Source organism: Perognathus longimembris, chromosome 16 (genome assembly GCF_023159225.1).
Source record: "Perognathus longimembris pacificus isolate PPM17 chromosome 16, ASM2315922v1, whole genome shotgun sequence".
Classification (NCBI taxonomy): domain Eukaryota; kingdom Metazoa; phylum Chordata; class Mammalia; order Rodentia; family Heteromyidae; genus Perognathus; species Perognathus longimembris.
The window spans coordinates 9,719,951-9,741,739 of record NC_063176.1 but is presented as its reverse complement, the minus strand read 5'-3'; the positions used below and the strand labels follow the sequence as shown (position 1 = coordinate 9,741,739).

At 36.1% G+C, this 21,789-nt stretch overlaps 1 protein-coding gene across 5 annotated transcripts in view; it reads right to left on the bottom strand.

The window, feature by feature from the left end:
• Positions 1-21,789, bottom strand: part of Adgrl3 (adhesion G protein-coupled receptor L3) — a 648,664-nt gene that overhangs the window by 204,131 nt on the left and 422,744 nt on the right. For all 5 annotated transcript variants that reach the window (XM_048363857.1, XM_048363853.1, XM_048363854.1 and 2 more), the window contains one exon: positions 6,282-6,362. In XM_048363857.1, coding sequence (XP_048219814.1) covers positions 6,282-6,362 — 81 coding nt within the window. The remainder of the gene's footprint in view (positions 1-6,281; positions 6,363-21,789) is intronic.

Here is a 21,789-nt window from a genome sequence, read left to right as displayed (position 1 = left end):
CTGCAGGAGAGACAGGGAAGGCACGCCCCAATCAGACGCCAAGAGAGAAGGGTCGGCAAGCCGCCCGCACCCCCTCCCTCACCGGAGGACAATCAGACAGCCTGGGAGTCAAGTCAGCGCAAGATCTCGTTTATTGGGGAAGTACTGGCCACTAATATAAGGCACAGGAGCCTATCAGGTCTAAGATCGGCAGGAAGGGGAGGGATGAGCTGTCCATCAAGGGTGGAAGAGCCAGGGTGTCACAGCCCACAGAACCACCTCCAGGTTACAACCCAAGACACTTGTAGCAGCTGTGTGTTGTTGTTAGGTGCCGCCATCTTAGCCACACGTGGACCCAAGACTGGGAAACAGGCGGGGCCAGCTAGTTGACTTCCAGGTGTGCCCCACAATAGTCAACATTTTTATTGAGATAATATCAAAAGAAAGCATACACAAGATAAGTGTAATAATGACTCCACCAGCGAGGATCTCGCTGGTTAAACACACTGGAATGTAGACTACATTGAATAATATTTTTCTTTAGAAAGCAAAGCATTGAAATTATCATCCTAAGTAACATAAAGAATTTAGAACATATTGTCTTTTCTTTTTCTTTTTTTTTTAAATTGTCAGGGTCATGTACAGAGGGGTTACAGCTACATACATAACACAGTGAGTACATTTCTAGTCAAACTTGTTACCTCCTCCCTCATTTTCTCCCATCTTCCCTCCTCCCCAATCCCCATCGTACAGTTAGTTTACAACATGTTGTCATATAAGTATTGCTGTTGCTTTGGTTCACCCTTTACACTTTGTCTAACCATGTTGATGTTCCTCTTCCATTCCCTAATTCAGGCAAATGCATATATATATATATATATACACATATATATGCAATATATACACAACATATAATATACAATATATAATATACTATATATAAATACACACACATACACACACACACACTCACACACACAATAAATGCCCAGGTTATCAAACTCACTGTCTTTTCTCGAACATGGACAAGAATATATCTAACTTTAATTACTAGAGATATGAAGAAGTCCTAAGTTGCCTTCTGGAATTGACTGTTACAATGCTCACCAAATTGTGCAGAGAAACAGATCAGCAAAAGAGTGAAAGAAAACAAAATCTTAGCCCAAGGTTATGCTCCAAATGGTCTGTTTGCATCTTCAATAGTATAAGGGTTCGGATTCTGTCTTTACATATGTTCCCACCGGTTTGTTTTCATTTTGGGAGATTCAGCCAAGGATATAAGCATGACTCAGGGGTCTGGTATCCAATATGAGAAGTTAGGACATAAATTGTAGGTTGAGGGAGAGGAGAGTGGGCCAGGACACATGATGTTGTTAGCTGCATCCTGTGAAGGAGTCCTTGCTGAGAACTATAATTGGTTTATTTACAAATCTGCCTCAAAATTACCAAGCTAATATTTCATTTCTGCAGATATAAAAGTGGATAATTAGTCTCAGAGGCAGGTAGAACTTACATGCATATAGAAATATGTAATCAATTTCATTACATTAACTATGAAATTGAAACAAACATGTTTTTAAAATGAAAGGTTTAAAAATAATAGTACTTCTAGATGAAACTATTTTTTTAAAGCCCCAATTAATGCGACATGTGTCAAGAAAAATTACTCTCATAGTGAATGCTGATTCAGGACCTTATTTTTATTAAGTAGTTTATGGTGAAGGCTGTGACTATTTTTCTATTTATAGTGGCAGCTCTGGTTAATTACCTTGTAATGTATCGTGACATTAATGCACTAGTAAACTATTGGAATTTACACCCCTATTCAGTAATAAAATCTGTAAATTGAAGAATGCATATAAAGTCACCACAGGCATAAATTATGTGGCCAAATGCCTTGTATGATCACATTAGATGTAAAGAACAGAATCATCAAATTTGCTCATTAGTGGAGTAAGTTTCACCAAATTATATACAATAGCCACTTTAGAATCATAGTATGGACAACATTTTTATTTTTGTCTTGCTAGTACATTTTCTTTATAGTTACTAAGTGTGTAGTGGGTATAATCATAGTACACAATATCAAAAAGAAAAGCTAGAATGAGAACCAGATGCAACAATATCATAAAATAAATTTTTGTTACACAAACAAATAAAAACCCCAGTGGCAAAGACAGAAGGTAGGATAGTGACACTGGATTAAACCCAAAATGATTCAGGTGGGAGAACACTAAAAATGAGAATGAAATGTGAAACACATGTGTGCATGTGTGCGTGCAAACACACACACAGAGATTTTGAAAACAAAAAGTACCAAACAACAAATGACATATCAAACTTGAATGAAAATATCAAAAAATCTGACACAGTCTTCCCATTACTATGTGCTCATTTATATTTATTATCGAAAAGTACCCTCAGATAATATTGTTAACTATGTATTTTAAATAGTTTTGATTTATATCGATAGGGCAAGAATATCAGAAATTTAGTATGGTTTTCTTAAAAGAATATTATCAAGTTCAAAACAGGCAGAATCAATTAATATATAAAACAGTGATTCCTGAAACAATAATATGTACGTAGATTAGTGAAAGTGGTAATATCCACTTTCTTGTCTATCTATCATCTATCCATCTATCATCTATCTATATCCATTTTCCATCAATCATCATCATCTTAGAGGTTTGTTACATGATAGATATTATAAAGAATTTAACTAGTGTTATCTGATTTAATTGCTTGAATGTATTTTTGAAGGTGGAACTATTATTCTTGCTATATAGATGGCAGATAGAAACCCAAGGTCCTGTGAGTTTGCTTAGTTCCAAAGCCCATTTTGTTCTCCATTATGAGAGCCATGGTCCTTTAGAACTACTAATAGGTACAGTTTATACATGGCCTGCTGAGGGCCTGACTCTATCTTCTTAATCCTCATTAAGATAATAAAATTTTGATCTGTGCAGTGGATGAATATGCCAAATTTCAGAAGGATCTAGAACTCTTAAATTTCTTCGAAGATTCAAACCTCCTTTATTTTATCAGTCACTACTGACTATGTTATTTGAATAAGGAGCTATACCAATTTCTGCTCCTTTAAGTCTGGAGTTGAATGTTGGATTTTCTTTGGCTGATGAGACAGTAGCCAACATGGCACTAACAGAGGCTTTCCTTCCTATGGCGGGGCCCCAGCTGACACAGTGGCATTTGTGCTAGCCATGTAGGTGAGAAGCAGCCCTCCTTCCCATTGACATTTATTTAGGTGGCTGTCAGAGAGGTGAGTCGGCCACTCTGCTAAGCCAACCAGTCTGATTATGATTAACACCTCTTTCCCAGCTAAGTCAGAACACATGCAACTCAAGCAACTCTCCAAGCTGTAAAAAATGTGTCCTGCCCAAACTTTGACCAAGTAGTTCCCCACTAGCCAGGGTAGCGATGTACTTGTTTGTTTGTTTGTTTTTATTGTAAAGGTGATGGACAGATGGGTTACAGTTACAGGAAATGAGTACAATTCCTGTTAAACATTATGCCCGCCCTCTTTTTCTCCCATGTTCTCTCCCCGTTTCCCCTCCCCCGCAAGTCAGAAAGTTCATTTTTATCTTATATTGCAGGACGAATGTGTCTGGAAAAATCAAATTGTATTAAAGCCATATATCGCCATCTCTATACACATTTCCATCTTTTAAGAGAAGAAGTAGATGTCTATCTTTTAAAGAATGCCATTCAATTATTGGCCAGGTCTAAGGTGATATGCAATTCACAATTTGTGTTCTGTTCCTCATGGCGAGTGACCCATGTCCTACATATTACCTGAGTCCACTCGTGCTGCTGGAACAAAACACTTGAAAATGGGCAACTTATAAAGGCCAGACAATTATTTTCTCACAGTTGTGGAGGCTGAGAAATCCAAGGTCTGAACAAGCTAGCATATTCGGTGACCAGTAAGGGACACAAAGAACCTGCCAATTTTTAATTTAATTATTTACTTACTTTTTTTTTTTTTTTTGCGCTAGTACTCAGGTATAAAATTTGTGCCTGGATGCAGAACTTTAGTATTTTTGGTGTTCCTCCCCCCCCCCCCACATCCCCCCCCCCCCCCCAAGGCAGTGCTGTACATTATGATGAGCTACACATCTACTTCTGGCTTTTTGGTAGTTATTTGAAGATAACCACCAAAATGAACTTTCCTGCCCAGGCCTGCTTCCAAATGTGATCCTCATATTTCAGCTTCCTGAGTAGCTAGGATTACAGACATCCAGGCATGAAGCTCCCTCCTTTTTTCATTAGATTACTAATCTAGTCTTGAGAGCAGGTTGCTCGTGGCATAGTTCTTCCCAAAGGCTCTATATCTGAATGCTGTTTCAGTATGGGTTAAGCTTCAATATGAATGTTGGAACGGTGGCAGAAATATTCAAGCCAGTGTCTAGGCAGGTCATCAGCAGAGAACCTCAGAGAAAATTCTGCCTCTTCACAGTACTTGTACTATCCTTGTGCTTCCATTGACACTCCCGATTTCCTTTTCGTCTTTCACCTGAACTAGTGGAGTTACATAGCCCCAAACCCTTGTGCAATCTTCCAAGGAGCACACATGGTATAATTAGGAGGACAGTGTCTGTCCTTGAGGATAAAAGGGAAACGTGCACACTGCAAAGTAAAATGCAATGTTTGAGGTGTACGAGCTGAAGCAAACACTCGGCACAGTGGGGACCTGCTGCACACCCCTAGAAGTCCTTCCCTGACACAGAGAGGAAGACAATGAAAGGACTGCAGACAACCCAGACCCTTGACAACACCAGTGGAAACTAACAGGATGGACATGTCAGAGACTCCACCAGAGGAAATGGCATGGGGCAGGGTTAGGAAGTAATTGGTATTTTTGAACTAATAAGAGAATAAAACTTAAAACTAAAAACAAAAACACGTTGAAAAACATGGTATTTATAAAACTGGAAGACATGTCCATGTTCTATTAGCTTTGAACTCTGAATGAAATCACGAATAGGTTTTTTTTATGTTTTTGTTCTTATTTTGGCAGTAGGAACTAGATTTCTGTTTGCTGTAAAGGTGGTGTACAGAGGGTTTATAGGTACATAAATAAGGGAATGAGTACAATTCTTGTCAAAGAACATTGCCCTCTCCCTCATTTCCTCTCACTTCCCCTCCTCCTTCTCCTCTCCCCTCCCAGCAAGTTGTAAAGCTCATTTCCAACAAGGTGTCTTGTGAGTATCACTGTTGCATTGGTTCACCTTTTGTCCTTTGCCTCACCATTGTGTGATTCCCCTTCCTACCCGCAAATCAGATAAACTTATATACAAGACAAAGGGTATCCAAATCAAAAACAGTGACAAGAGGGGATAAACCAAAAGGAAAAAAAGGAAGAACTACAAAAAACTCAGGATCTCATACTATGCATCAAGCATATCTCCAGCCTGGTGGGGAAAACTGCAGTCAAGAAAAATGTTGCCTATGCCACAAAGTTAAGAAAAGTAAAGGAAGGAATGGCTGGAAGGGGAGAGGGTGAGAAATTTAAAGGTTGTGAAACATATGAATATTCATAAACTGCTTTGGTACAAAGCACCTCCTTTGTACGATTACTAAAAGATGATAAGAATTGAAAGATGAATAAATAAATAATAAATAAACTCTGGATGTATACATTGAGTTACTAAATGTTACCGCTCAGTTTTTATTTGGTATAATATATATGTATATTAATCTTGAAATAAAATTGGTATCAATTTAAAAATAGTTGATAGGACTTTGAAGCAAAGTAACTACATTAGTACTAAAATGACTTTTGAAAAGGATATGAGAACACTAATTTCCCAGGGTAAAATAAAACAATCAATATGGCTTTCACTGAGAAAAGATAATGAAAAAAGAAAATAGAATAGTGAAGGAGAATGGGAGCTGTGGTTTATTCTTATAATACTGAGCTGTAGAAGCAGGAGGATGCAAAGTTCAAAGCCAGCCCAGAGAAAGGGAGAGAGAGAGAGAGACCTTTCTCAAAAACAAACAAACAAAAAGGCTAGAACATAGTTCAAATGGTAATAATTCATCTAGCATGAGGGAGGCCCTGAGTTCAATCCTTACTACAATAAATACATGAGTGAATGAATGGATGAATAAAGAAATGTAATAGTAATGGTTATCTACTGATCTCTCAATCTGAGCTGCTACTCAAATCAGCTTACCACCAATAATTATGCATCCTCATTCTTTGAAGCTGAAGTACTTTGGATAAGTACTTTGGATAAGTACGCAAATACGTTCTCTTCTTTACATAAAGAATTACTTACCTCTCACAGGAGGTCTTTCTAGCTCAGAGTCCAGGTGAATTGGTGGAGAGATGTAAGAAACTTGTCCATGATGCGTCTGTCCTGTGGAAACACACACCAAAAAAAAAAAATTATATATATATATGTATATGTATATGAAGAAAGTATTGCAGTCACATATGTTTATTTTTTGGTTTTAAGTGGTCATATTATCTTATGCCATATTGATTTAGTAGTTAAAGTGTGGACAGATGTGTTCATACACAAACACAAAATGTCCCACCCAAACACATCACATTTTAATTTTTTTTCTTTCAGGGTTTAAGTTGTAAAATAACTTTGTGTTATGGGGTTGGAGGTTGGCCCCAAATGCTATTAGTTGGTCTTGTGTTTGATCCTCAGCATAGAGAAACTAACTAGAAACCAATGTTTTAGGAGGAGAAAAAAGGGAAGAGAAAACTTCAAAGACGTACAGACTCCCTGTTTTTTTTTTTTATTGTTAAACAGACGTTAAGTGTCTAGTGTTCAGAAGCACTCTTATATATTATCTATCACTTAGTATCTCGAGAGTTTTCATCCATTATCTGAATAGAAAAAAAAATCTAACTTTTTTATTGCTTTGGATGGAAAATTAAGAGCAACCACAGTAGAGAAAGCAAGGTAAAGAAGTCTTTCCAGACTTCCTAGCAAAGCAGCTTATCTGCTCACAACACGTACGTGATATACTTTTGTTAGAGAAGTCAAAAATGCTAAAGCTACTCAGTGCTGGTGGCTCAGGCCTGTCATCCTAGCTACTCAAGAGGCTGAGATCTAAGGATCACAGTTCAAAGACAACCCAGGCAGGAAAGTCCATGAGATTCTTATCTCCAAACAACCACCAGCAAATGGGAAGTAGAGCTGTAGCCCAAAGTGGTAGAGGACAAAACCTCAGGGACAGAGCCAAGGCTATGAGTTCAAGCCCCATGACTGACTAAGAAAGAAAAAAGAAAGAAAGAAAGAAAGAAAGAAAGAAAGAAAGAAAGAAAGAAAGGAAGGAAGGAAGGAAGGAAGGAAGGAAGGAAGGAAGGAAGGAAGGAAGGAAGGAAGGAAGGAAGGGTAAAGCTCATTTGAAAGCTAATATGGTGATTAAAAGGAAAAAAAAAAACAACACAACAAAAAACAGTCCGCTTAGTTGAGACCAACTTAGACAACACAGCAAGACTATGATCCAGCAAGCAATTAGGATTTTGAGAGAAGAAAACACAATTACACAGTTCATTTTTGAAAGCTGTTTTCTATATAAAAGATTGGGGTAGAAGAAGAGAACCCACCATTTTCTTTCTACATGGGAATACGTAGGTGTATTTCATGCATTTACTATAGCCGTTTACAGGGCTGTTAATCTCTTTTCCTAAACAAGGAAAGTTAATGATACATAGATTATGATAACAGTTAGAGTAACCTTCCCATTTCAAGTAATATTCGACTTGTAATAAACTCTGCTGATTCCTCTTATGAGGCACATTTCAAATAATTAAGATGGCTCCCTGTTGATAAAAGCTGCTGTTGCTCCCAGCATTTTTCGAGCTTGCAGTACTGACAGCAGAGAGACTGTAATATTCACAGTCCCCTGTAATGGCAACATCGAATATTGCATATGCACTGGCTGCAATTCAACAGAATACTAAAAGCACTATTATAAAAAGGAATGTTACCAATTGTGCACTGTTAGCAGTCCGTGTTTAATACTGTTTATTAAAGACTTCAGATTACCTTAATTATAAAACCACCGCTTAAGCTGTGCTACACACTTGACTGCAGAATATATTTCTATTTTTAAGGCCCTGTATTATTACATATGAATTGGGTTAAAACTCTGGTTCCTGTAAATAAAAATATGTATCCTTTATTTTATGGGCTTGAAATAACCTCAGCATATAAAATAATATCGATTTCATGTCTACTACTAAAACATGGCTTTTTTCCCCTGCAGTAACTACAAAGCAGCTTACTTTTATCCAATCACCAGCACTATGATTGCGCCTGCTAATGTGCATGTATTTTCAAATCACACAAGCCAATCTGGGAAAGCAGCTTGCACATGCAACCAGTGAATCAGAGCAAGGCAAGCTGCATTTTGACACCAAGTCTGCAAAGTCTCCAAACCTGATAAGTGACAGTGTTCAGAGCTGTCATTCTCTAAAATAAACATATTTTTTAAAAAATGCTAAAAACAAAGTTCAGATAGATACAATGTTACAGTGTAGAAAGCTGGGAAGAATAGGAATATCAAATAGGTGATGGGATGAAAGTATTAACAGTCCTGTACTGAAGTGGGCTTGCTGTAATTTTTCTTCTTGCTCCAAGGAGAAAATCTAACAAACTCCAAGATAGCCTATGACAGAGAAAGCCACAATAGAGGGAAATGGTTGAGATGCCAGGCTTTAGATGAAAGACAGAAAGGCAGAAAGAGATTTTGTTTTACTGACTGGGAACGCAGGTATACAAAATAAAACTAGAAATTTTGCTGGGACCTATGGCTCACACCTGTAATCCTAGCTATTCAGAAGGCTGACTTTGAAGAAGGTAGTGCAAAGACATTTGAGGCAGGAAAATATAGGAGAGTCTTACTGTAATTGATCCCCGAAAAGCCAGAATTGTAACTCCGTCTCCAAGTGGTAGAGCAAATACTTTCAACAAACTAGCTAAGAGAGAACCCAGGCTCTGAGTTAAAGCCCTAGAAACAACACACATTTAAAAAGAAAAAGAAAATAAAACTGAAACAAAAATATCTAAAAAATGAGGGACATTGCTGTGGATTAGCACTAATCAAATTCTTCAAAACGATTACTTTTACACTTTAAGGCAGTGGTATTTATCTATTTTTCAATAAAAATAGATACGCACTAATAATCCCTATTACTTTCTGTGGCTAACTAAGGCAGTGATTCTGAGAGACATTCACTCTTCCTCAATGCGAGGCATCAGAAAATAGAGAGGGTTGTGTGTAGTCTGAAAACTCACAGCTGTCTATAAGACACCCCCCCCATTCATTTTATGTGTAAGTATCTATTTTTCCTCTCATGGTTAAATTTTGAAATTTTCTGATAATATTCACTGAATGTTTTTGGAGCGAAAGTCTGGATTGTTTCTTTGGTTTAAAAGTGGTGAGAGGATGCATGCATTAATGTTTTGATAGATATTTCTGAAATAGTTATCAATTCTGGCTTTCCTTATTCTCTAGAGAAAGCTAGATGCACTGAAAAAATACATTTTTTAAATTATTTCATGAGCATTTGTTCTTCTCTTTTTGCTGGTATAAATCATAGACTGTAAAATTTACAACTTAAAGTATATAGTTCAATGTTCTGTGGCAGGTTCATAAAGTTGTGCAACCCAGAATGCAAGTCATTTTAGAGCACGTTTTTTGTGTGTTGTTGTTTGTTTTTATTGCAAGAAGTAATCCCAAATCTATTAACAGTCAGTCTTCCTTTTCTCCCCATTTATCTACTTATTGGGCAATTACTCATCTGACTTTTCTATCTATAGATTTTCCTATTCTGGATATTTCACATAAATGTAATAATACAGTATATCATCTTTTGTGAGTGTCTTTTTCTCAGTTAATATGTTTCTTATATTCATCCATGTTGTAGGATGAAACAGAACTTAATTCCTTTTTGTTGCTAAATAACATTCCATTGTATAGACATTTCATGTTTTCATTTTCTACTCAATTACTGGGAGACTTTCTGGTTGTTTTTAACTTCTGGCTATTATGAACACTGATGCTAAGACATCTCGTGCTCACACGTGGTATGCTTTTCTCTTGGCTAGGTACCTAGTAGTTGAAATGCCACGTCACTCAGTAATTCTATGTGTACATTTCCGAGCAACAGTCTCATCAGTTTAACAAGATTGTTAGATTATTGCAAATACTCTGCATAGGCTTAGTTATTTTTGTGTTTTTATCATGCAATAGTAAAATCAGGATTGGTCAGATTCTGAAACATTAAGATCACTGAAATCTAATGAACAGTCCATCAGCTCAAATGTGTACAGGAGATAAAATGGACAATTTGGACCTAGAGTTTTATAGTTCATTAGCACTGAGAAGGGAGGGAGAAAATGGTCTGCTGAAAGGAAGAAAATGTGAACTATTCGATGTAAGGTATGCCAGAGATGTAGACAATTTTCAAGAGTCTGCTCAACAGAACCCAGCAGTTTAGCAAAATCCAAAAGGCTATTATAGATCCTGAAAAAGCCATTCTTTGTTCTATCTCCAATCTCTTTTTGTTTTCAACTTTTTTTCACTTACTTCCTGTTTCATTGTGGAACGCTATGCCATTTCTACTGAAGTTCAAATATAGAAAATATTTGAGCACCACATGGTAAAGGAAATAGGCTTTTCTCTCTTTACTGTCAGTACTTCACTTGTACATCTGAACATAGAAATACCTTCAACAGAACGATAGCAATTGGGTGAACAAGGAGAGTTGACAGTGTGTACTGCCAAAGCATAATTTTAGAGTGATGAGATGGACATCTGGAGAGGTTGGGAATTTGGATCAACTCTGGGCAGTAGCTCCCCTGTCTCAAAATACTCCTGGCTAAAGGAGTTATTTTCTAAGTATTTGAGGCATGATTTTTTCAGGCATCTTGAGACACTCTAATGTTGAGAACTACTCATTAATTAAGACATGCTTTCTTTTTATTTTTAGAAGGCTATTCTACAAACTAAATGCACTGTAGTATAGAGGTAAGAGAGTTACTGGTAACAGGACTTCCTAGCATGGTATGCAGATTCTACTAGTTGTACTTATAAAACTCAAGAAATTAATAATCATCAGCTCGCTTACATTTTATTTCAATTACCACATTTGGATGGTAGAATTTTAAGTATGGTAGCCTTACAGGGATATTCTGAGCACTAAACAAATTCATTTACATGTAATCTTTGGTATGAAGTAGTTAGTACACTTTCACTAGTTTTTATTATAAATCTATTCCTGCATTAATCAATTTAGAAACCACAGGTACCTTCCTATGTGTTTTATATTCATCTCATGTGAACACATGTGACAATTTATAGTCTTCTGTCAAAGGAGGGAGAAAGTAAGTATTAAATGTAATTACATCAATGATATGGAAATGTTAAAGGCAAGATAAAGAACAGAATGGGCTGAAGGGGAATGGAGAGGGAAAATGCAATAAATTACAAGAGATTGATCTGGCTTTGACAGGAAACCAAGGCTCAAATCTAATCTTACTCACTTTCCTTTTGCAGAGGATGGAACCCAGGGTTTGGAGCATGCTAGGTATACTGCAAGGATAATGACATGAGTGAAATCCACTTAAAAGCAGGGAAGGTTGCTATGGACCCAGAATATTCAATTCAGGGTAGCTCCCATTCTCATTGTTTATGAGACTGAGGCAACAAAATGTATTATGACAGAGTAAGGGATAAAGAATGTTCTATTATTGATAGCCTATAAGCAAAAGAGAAAAAAGACAACGATCTTCCCAGGTATACTCCGTAATGTTCCAATTTCCTTCTACGAACTGCCTACATCTAATATCCCCAAAGTTAGTGACCAAGCCTTTAGCACATAGTCTTTGGGGGAACAGTTAAGATCCACACGTTAATACCATGTAAGTGCTCTAACTTTAAGCTCTATTCTGCCAGACCACAAGCATAATTCTAATCATTTTAGATGTTTAAAGGATTAAACATGTTGGTATCAGATCCAGTGTTCTAATTCATTTCAAATTCTACATACAACCACAGAAATATTAAAAGTGTCACAACTGACCAATGGATAAAAACATGAGTGAAACAGAGAGGCAAACAATTAGGAAAATAAACATGATTTTTAATCTTGAATTAAAAGCACATTTTACTGCCATAAGATCCCAGGTTCACTCTCTTTCAGCTCAGTTTTTCTTCATTTTTCTACATAATGCTGTAAACAAGTTTAATAGCTATGGCTCTCTTGGCAGATTTTATTCCTTTTTTTTTTTGCTTTATATTTTCAACTGCTGATCTTAAATAATGTGCTCTGGAAATAAAATATTTTTAACCTTTATAAGATCATAAAATAGATGCCACATTTTTGCTCCTGGGGTTTTTAATATTACCATTTTGTTTTTTTAAATAACCTTTAGGATGATGCTGAGTTTTGTCTCTCTGCTCTCTAAGTGCAATAATGATCTCATGTAGCAGTAAAGGGACCAACCTTAGACTACATTTAAGAATGGGATATGGGATTCTTTTCTGAAGTTTCGGTTTGCTTGTTTAGTTTTCCTGGGAATAGAATTTAGGATCTCATGCATGCGAGGCAAGCCACTGCTCCTCTACCACTGAGCAGCAGCACTAGCCCTAAATTTTGCTAAGCATTCTACAAGTAGCTAAGCTGTCTCCCCCAAAGTGAAATGTCTTGTTGAAAATGATCTCTGCTAGTGATTTAAAAAAAAGTTAGAGATCAACTTACTATTTGTGGTGTTGGGAAATTAGGCAAACATAATATTATAACAGCTTATTTTATTTTATTTTCATTTTTTTTGTTTTTGTCCTCAAAACAAACTATTATAAAATGAGCGTTTAGGTGCTGATATAAACATCAGTCAAAAAGATAAATTTTATAAAGTTGCAAAGTTGAAAATTTGGAACCTGTTTTTCTTTTTTGAAAAAATGTTGACTGTTCTTCTCTTCATCTTATTCATTATCCATATCTCCAGTAAATTTAGTAAAAGATAAAGGGACAAAAATAAAATCAAACAGGGACATACATGATACATCAGGAGGGTTAGTCATTTGGTGGGGTGTGAAGGTCACTAAAGGCCTTCTCATTTTCTAGACACGGGAAGGAGATATTCTAGTAGGAAGCAAAGGTACGTGTGCGCGCGTGCACATATATTTCATTTAGCAACCATTTATTCCATCCCCTTTCCTTTTCTGTGGCCGGTATTAGGGATTCTGTGTGAGCAAGATGACATCATCTCGCTGCTGGCAGATTTCATCTAGGTTCAGCATTAAGCAACTACAGTCAAGTGTAACATGTACCTTGAGAGAGGTGAGACAGAAGAAGAGCACAGCAATGACATCGCACTCAGGCGAGGACAACCAGGACGGATCTGAGATCTGCGGGAAGGGCAAGGGGCTCTCTACAGGTAAATTATGGAGGACAGGGGTGAGTGAAAGGCATGTGAGGAGAGGACACAGGTCACAGGATTAAGAGGGATAGGAGACAAAACCGCAGGTGTCAGCAGACAACAGAGGTGGTTAAAAAATAATGAAGAATTCCCGAAATTCACTAATGAAAGAATAGATAACTCAACCATAGTCAAGTCAATGCCTATGTAGTTTCATTCCTTTCCTTGCAGGCTCCTTGATCTGTCCCAAAATATGTTGAAGCAGTTCTTAGACATCACATAGTTTCATGTGTTCATTATTTAGGTATGTGTCTATAACATGTAAGCATTCTTTTAAAATAACCATAAAGCCATTCTGACCTCTAATAATTTAGAAGTTACATTATGAAAAGTGAGGTTTTTAATGTGAAATTCAGTAAAGTAAATGTAGTGGGGAAAACAACAAATTTGAAATGCAATAAAATGTCTTAGCTTGCAAACCAGCACATTGTTCTCACTGTTGAAATTGCATTGGAGAAAGGAAGGCTTTATACTCATGATAAATTTCAAGTGATCATGTTTATGGAAGGAAATCTAATTTATAAAACCTTGTGTTTTTCTTCCTCGCTCAAGCATGAAAAATAGGCTTGGTGGTTAAATGACAAATGTTTAATTTTTCCAGCACAATTTAAAAATATTTCATGAAGTTTCAAAAACATATTTTAGGAAACATTCTGATAAGCTAAAACAATACATTTTTTAAAATGATAAACGAGTCAGAGCATGCCTTTTCCCTAAATGGCTAGATTTTATTTCATACTACTTTAAACATCCAAATAGGAACTCATATATTAGAAAATGAAGGTGGATGCTTATTAAAATGATTATGTTCTAGGAGTCTAACACTAAGCAGCACCAAAGAAAGCAAATGTTATCTTCCACTCTAAAAGGGCAGTATCTCCAGGTCCATTGGTTTTGAGTATTGTCAAAGATATATGACAGTGTGTAGAGATCAGGCTTCAAATCCAGGCACCATGTTCTTACACTCTAGTCATGGCCCCCCACACATCCACTATGGTAGAAAGAAGCATATGTGCTCAGTTATTCATCGTCAAGCTGCCTAAAGCATTTATATCACCAACTCGAAGAAAAATTTGGAGTCCAAATTTTACTTTTCATAAAACAAATGAGCAAAATATCATGTTCCCTCAAGAAAAGTGTATCAGTTCTCTCTTGAATTACAAAATGGAGACCTTAAAAGTGGCCAGGATTCGATAATGATCTTCCTTATATTTTCTAAAAACTGGAACAAAGACCCTTGAAATGGACTTTATTCTTACTACCATACTACTCTTTTGTTGCTTACCATCATTTTCCATGTTCCATATTGTGTGTACAGGAGAAGGATAACACTTTATATTTTAACACTTTATATTTTAATTAGTGATGACAGTGATATTTTAAGTAGTTCAAAGAACTAGTAGGCTAAAGTTTACTTGGGAGACCATAGAAAGTAGCAAGTAAAAGGAAAAGTATAAATGAGAGTCGCAGCAAAACATCTCCCTTGAATGCACAGCCCGAAGCTGTCCTGCTCTGGTTCTATTTACTTTATCAGTTTGTAAAATCACCTTAAAAGGCTGTCCTAGTTTGCAAAAAACAAACAACAACAACAAAAAAAACCTTGATATTTTGATTTTATTTTCCTCTCTTCTGATACGTTATCAGACAATATTTGATCACATGAGCTGAAAATAGAGTATAAGGAAACAAGAATCCTAGAAAGAGCAACAGCATTCTAATGCTTTTCTCTTCACCTCTATGAAAGGATCATAAGATATGAAAAGAAGAAGCTTGGGTTTAACTAGAGAGTTGCCCTCAATGAAGAAAATGACAATCTAATAAGCTAAGTGGATTTCAACTTGTTCAGAGGAGATTGAAAATTGTTAGTATATTCCATGATGGATAGAGTGTTCTAAGAAGGTATTTGCATGTATAATACTAGTTAGACAAAATGAGGATGAGTAAGGGAAAAAGGTTGTAAACACTTGTGTGTGAAACCAATTCTTTTAAAAAAAATGAGACAGGAGCAGTCTCCTTTCATCAACCGCCTATGACCCATGAGGGAATATGTCCAGGGGAGGCCCACAGACAGTGTTAGCTAATTCTGATCAACTCATATTCCCAAATATCAAAATACAGAAAATGCCATGCAAAGATGTTGTATACGTAAACTGACAGAAACAGGATTAGAGTAACCCAAAGAGTAAAACACAGGCTAGCATATAGAGAAAAAAAAATAGACTATTTTCCCTAGATGATGACAATGAATTTTATCACCTTATCTTTTCAAGATATTTTAAAATATATCATTGTATAGAATGAAACTACCTGTAGTGAAATTTTGACAACTCCCCTCTGTGCACTAAAATGCTGCCAGCCAAAAAAATATCTGAGCTCTTTTGTGCAAATTGTTCATTTCTGACACATTTATCTTACTTTTACGTTTGCAGTCTTAATCAAGGGGATTTGGAAAGGTTAGAATTTGGCTCTACACTCAAAGAATAGAAGGCGTTAGAGGTACTAGGCATTATATTGTCATAACCACAAAAGTCAAAACTGTCAAAGATAGAAAATTATTTTTGAACTAATACCATAGAATTTCATTGATCTCAATGTCACATATGTTTTTGTAGTGCAGCTTTGTTTTCTTATTTCAAAGGAAGATATTTTCATATTGATAAAAAGGTTATCTTATTCCATTATTGAATTTTAATAAGTGATTTAGTGAATCACATGGTTTCTATTATGTCTCTACATTAGTTTCTTTTCTTTGTAATATTATATTTCTTTATTTTGTAGAGTGGGAAATGGGACTCAGGATTTTGTACACGTTAGACAAGTTTTTCTCTGCCACTGACCTACAACCTCAACTCTTTTATTGCTACATTTCAATGCAACTAGTACTTAAATTAAGGATAAAAGTGAGTGGATGACTAAAAAAATATTTATAGGAAAAGAAGGCAAATAGAGATTACAAGCAAGACCACACTAAAGCCACCAGCACAACTATGTTCATGGAAGCACAATTTGTTGTTGCTAAAATATGGAACCAACCCAGATGCCCCTCAGTAGATGAGTGGATCAAGAAAATATGGGACATATACACAATGGAATGCTATGCTTCTATCAGAAAGAATGACATTGGCCCATTTGTAAGGAAATTAAAGGACTTGGAAAAAATCATATTAAATGAAGTGAGCCAGACCCAAGGAAACATATCTGTGGTTTCCCTCATCGGGAATAATTAGTACACATCTAAGATAATCCTAGCAGAAGATTGCAATGTCTCAATAGCTATATACATATGAGCAAAAAAGATGATACTAAGGAAAATGAACTCCAAGTTATGAAAACAAGTGGTTTATCATGGTTGTTGGTATTTTCAACATACCACGTTAAATATGCCTTTTACGTTTGTCTTTCTTCCCCATGATGGTTTTACTTTTAATATTACTGTAACGGATTTTTGTACCCTGGATATTATATATACATGTATTGGAATTAGGGAAGGGAAGGGGAATATCAAAATTGAGAGACAAAGGTTAAAAAAACAAACCAATGCAACATTAATACTTACAAAACTATATGCTGTAAAACAATGATAGAACTCATGAGGGGGGAGGGAGATGGGAAAGGGGGAAGGTGGGAGGGGGGGATGAGGGAGGAGATAACAAGTTAAATAAAAAATGTATGCAATGCCTTGTGTATGAAACTGTAATGCCACTTTGACAATAAAGAAATAAATACATATGTATCTATATATTGTAGATAGGCAAAAAATAGAAGGCAAGTAGAGGTTGCTCTCCTAGTACAGCAACATCTAATATTTAGAAAAATTATACATGAAATCAGAAATATTTACCTAATAGCAAAATTCAAGAGAATATTTGAAATGGGAGAATGGACACATAGAGAATACAAAATTTATAGTTTGAAAACCTACTAATAACTGAAAAGACTATATCTCCTCGCATAATTGTAGGCTTACATAGTTTTTAAAATAAATACTGTATGAAGACAAAATCAAGTACAATCAGTTTAAAATGATTTTTTAATGATTAAAATGAAAAAGTTATCCATTAAAATACATATTTAGACAAGTACTATCATTGGGGAGTTTTCATAGTTTTATTTAATTTGAGTATTTTAAAGATCCTCATTGAGCCAGGCATCAGTGGCTCCTGCTGTAAATCTAGACTCTCAGGAGGCTGAATTCTGAGGAATTGTGGTTCAAAATCAGCCCAGGCAGGAAAGTACGTAAGACACTTATCTCCACAAAGCCATAAGTGGAGCTGTGGCTTAAGTGGAAGAGTGCTAGACGTAAGCAAAAAAAAGCTTGGAGGTAGCACCCAGTCCCCAATTCAAGCCCAAGAACCTGCAAAAACACTCCTACTTCCCCCCTTAAACATCAACAATAAATAAATAAGTGCAAATATAGAAACCATTGTATCATAGGCCATGCCTAATCATTCTGAGTTCAGATTAGTCTGCAGACTGTGGCTAGCTAACCCCTGAACTATGAAGTAGCCATCATCAATACCACTGGTATTACAAATAGAAATACAAAACCTCAAAGCAGCTATCTTACTCTCTGTTCCTCAATTAAACACAATGCTTTGATCCTCACCAAACAATATCATCTCCGCATCCCATCTCCTAATTACCACAGTAAAATATCTATGTCTCCGAAGGGATTTGATTAACTTTTCTTCGATAATCTACCATTTGATTCATAGCTTGGAATACAGGTTTTTGGGTGGCTATTTAGAGATGAGAATCTCACATTCCTGGCCAAGGTGCCTTTGAACTGAGATCCTCAGATCTCAGCCTCTTGAGTAGCTAAGGTTTCAGATGAGATCCACCAATGCCTGGATGGTGCTTACTATTCTTGACATTAACTTTCTAACCTTTCAGCTAAAGTCCTCACGACAGAAAGAACAGCAATAAATGTTCTCAGGTTCAGTAAACACATAGGAGAGTATTATTGGTGTTCCCATGGGTGCAGGTTTATCATTTGCTGAATCTTAACATATTCAATTCCTGTGCCATGTGATTACAAATGAATTTCTAGTGTGATTTTAGCTTGGAGAAGTTTTTCAAATGGGTAACTAATAATTGTAATATTCAGTTATATATATATATATTTTAACTAGCAGACGTAACACAAGGTAATAGGATGGGAGTTTATGACAGTTGTTTTTTGTCTTGTTTTAAAGCATGGTATTGATTTTGTCCTGAAGGTCAAAGGCGAAGATGAACTAGAAAGCAAATAATAAAGACTAAAGTACAGATTCTAAATATCATTGACTTGCCATCATCCCAACTTGCAAAGTGCACCTGAAGTCTATGCCTCCCTTTATAAAAGATTGGTATGATCCAATGGGTTTTCCAAACCCACAAAATGAGTCTACTATAGATAAATAAAAAAACAGATAATAATAATATGTTCATTCTTAATATTAATAACAATATATACACATGCAAATTTGACATATAAGTAGATCATGACAAAAAATAAGATATCAATTTAGATGGATTTGACATGAGCAAGTTGCTAGTGACTCACCCCTGTAATTCTAGCTACTTGTGTGGCTGAGATTTGGGGGATTGAGTTTCAACAGGCTTGAAACACAGCAGGCTTGAAACAAAAAAGCCTGAAAAAAAGTCTTCTCCACAAAGAAATGAACACGTTGGCACATGGTACCTGTCAGCCTTCTAACTAACTATCAGGAGGCCTAAACCCAGGTCAGTTGTAAGTGAGACGCTATCTGAAAAAACAACTAGCAAAAATTAGGTGGGAGGCATGGCTAACATAAGAAAGAGCACACTTAGAAAGTACTCTTTGTGTTTGGGAAATGTAAGCATTTCTGATCTTGCCTACATCTCTTGTTTTATATCCAACTCCTTACCTTATAGTCTGTGTCTATGAACACTTGTGGTCTTATGCTGTTTCCTTTATACTCTTATCTTTCTCCTATCTCCATTAAAGGGGGACCTTCTGCATGAGATCTGTTCCATAATACCACTTTCTCATATACTTCATACTTGCGTCTAGAAATCCTCATGGTACCAAGTCACTGGAACAAGAAATTCTCCTCTCAACAGAAATTACTGGGCACAGTGGTACACGCCTGTTATCCCACTCTGTCAGGAAGAGTAGATTAGAGGATGAGGTTTAGTCTGGACTAAAAGCGAGACCCTATTTTTAAAACTAAGCAGAACAGAAAGAAGAAAAAAAAAAGGTCTGGAGGTATGTATGAAGCAGGAAGTAGAGTATTTGACCAACAAGCATGACGTTCTGAGTTCAAATCGTAGTGCTGGAAAAGAAAATAACAAAGAGAATAAAATAATGTCCCTGGTGAAGTTTGAGTATTATCACAGGATGGGAGTAGGGGGAACTATCAGATACACTGAGAGAAAAAAGCTGAATGACTTTGTGAAGTATAGCAGATGTGGAATTATGACAGGCAGCAATGGTTCCAGAATAACCTGTTTAGACTTGTAAAATACAAATGAACCTTTAATTTTTTGAAGGATTTAATTTATTATCACATGATAAAGTAGGGAGAAATAAAAAAGGAAGAAATATATCCTGCTCTCCATGCCAAAAAAAAGAAAAGTGGGAATAAGGACTGAAGTAAGCCTATCCTGATGAGTAGCTCTACTGGATTTTTTCAGGGAGGTATACATAGTTCTACCAAGTGATGAGGATCCTTTGTGAATAGCTGAAAATAATCCCAGTAGATAGTAGTTTATAAGCTACAAAGGTGACTTATTTCGTTACATATGTATTTTTATCTTACTACTTAGCATTATATATTCTCTCTAGCCACATTTAAATGATGATGAAGTTCACACGATTTGCTCAAGGTCAAGTTTGAATGTAAAGAAATGAAAATGGAGAATTCTAATCACTAGTTTGTCTCTGATCATACTGGGTGCATTCTTTTTTTTTTTTTAATCTTTTGAGTACAAAACTCATGTTTCTAGAAAATAGCCATTATTTTCTGTTTGATATACAAAAAGATCCCGCGAAGAACGCTTCAATTTCTCCTGTGTAACCTGAGAGATAAAACTATTCATCTAAAATGCATTTATTGTGGAGGAATTTTCTGAGCTGCTTAGGCATAAAAAAGGTTAAGAGATAAGGAGTTATTCATGTGAAAGTAATTGAGAAAGCCACAGTAATAAGTGCCTTTCTTTAGAATAATTTGCAGTTAATATCTATGCTCAAAATGGTCATTAGTTCACAAACAAACATGACAGGTAACCATCACCTAATGGTTTACCTCATTTAGGTTCTGCAACTTACAAACGACCAAGTGCCTCTCAAAACACTGCTACCCTATTCTTTAAGAGAGTCAATCATCTCCAAGTACATCTGAGAGACTATCTTCAGGCAAGGCAACAATCATTTGTGCTTGCTTTCTGGGAGCCTCAATAACAGGAACCTGTATTTTTCTTCTGTTTCAAATTAGAAATAGACCATTACAAAGGAATTATGACTATAAAAATATCATTTTTTAAATAAATTCAGGGGGAAGCATAACAGTCATTATGAAAAAAGTAGGTACTCTCTTTTTGTTTTCTTTTTTTTCCACAATACATTTGTGTTTGTTTTAATTTATTTTTTTGTTAATAATAATTTTTGTTATAATAATAATATTTTGTTATAATAATAATAATTTTGTTATAATAATTTGTTAATAATAATTATTTATTGTCAAAGTGATGTACAGAGGGGTTACAGTTTGATATGTAAGGCCATGGGTACATTTCTTGTACTATTTGTTACCTCCTCCCTCACTCTTCCCTCCCACCTCCCCCTTTCCCTCTCTGCCCCCCCACCCCCCATCCTCATGAGTGGTTCAGTTGGTTTACACCAAACAGTTTTGTAAGTATTGCTTTTGGAGTCTTTGTCTTCTTATCATTTGTCTCTCGATTTTGATATTCTCTTTCACGTCCCTCGTTCTAATACTGGTATATACAATATCCAGGGTACTAAGATCAGATAGTAAGATCAGTGATAGTGCGGGGACAACCACAGGAAGGGGATACAAGAGGATCATCAGCATAAGAAGATATGGTTTTACATGGCATGATGAACACTCATTTCCATAAAATGGAGTTCATTTCACTTAGCATCATCTTATGCATTCATAATGGCATAGCTATTGGGCTCCTGTGATCCTCTGCTGTACTAGCCTAAACCTGTGCTAATTATTCCCTATGAGGGAGACCATAGAGTCCATGTGTCTTTGGGTCTGGCTCACTTCACTTAGTGTAATTTTTTCCAAGTTCTTCCATATTCTTACCAATGGGGCAATGCCATTCTTTCTGATAGAGGCATAAAATTCCA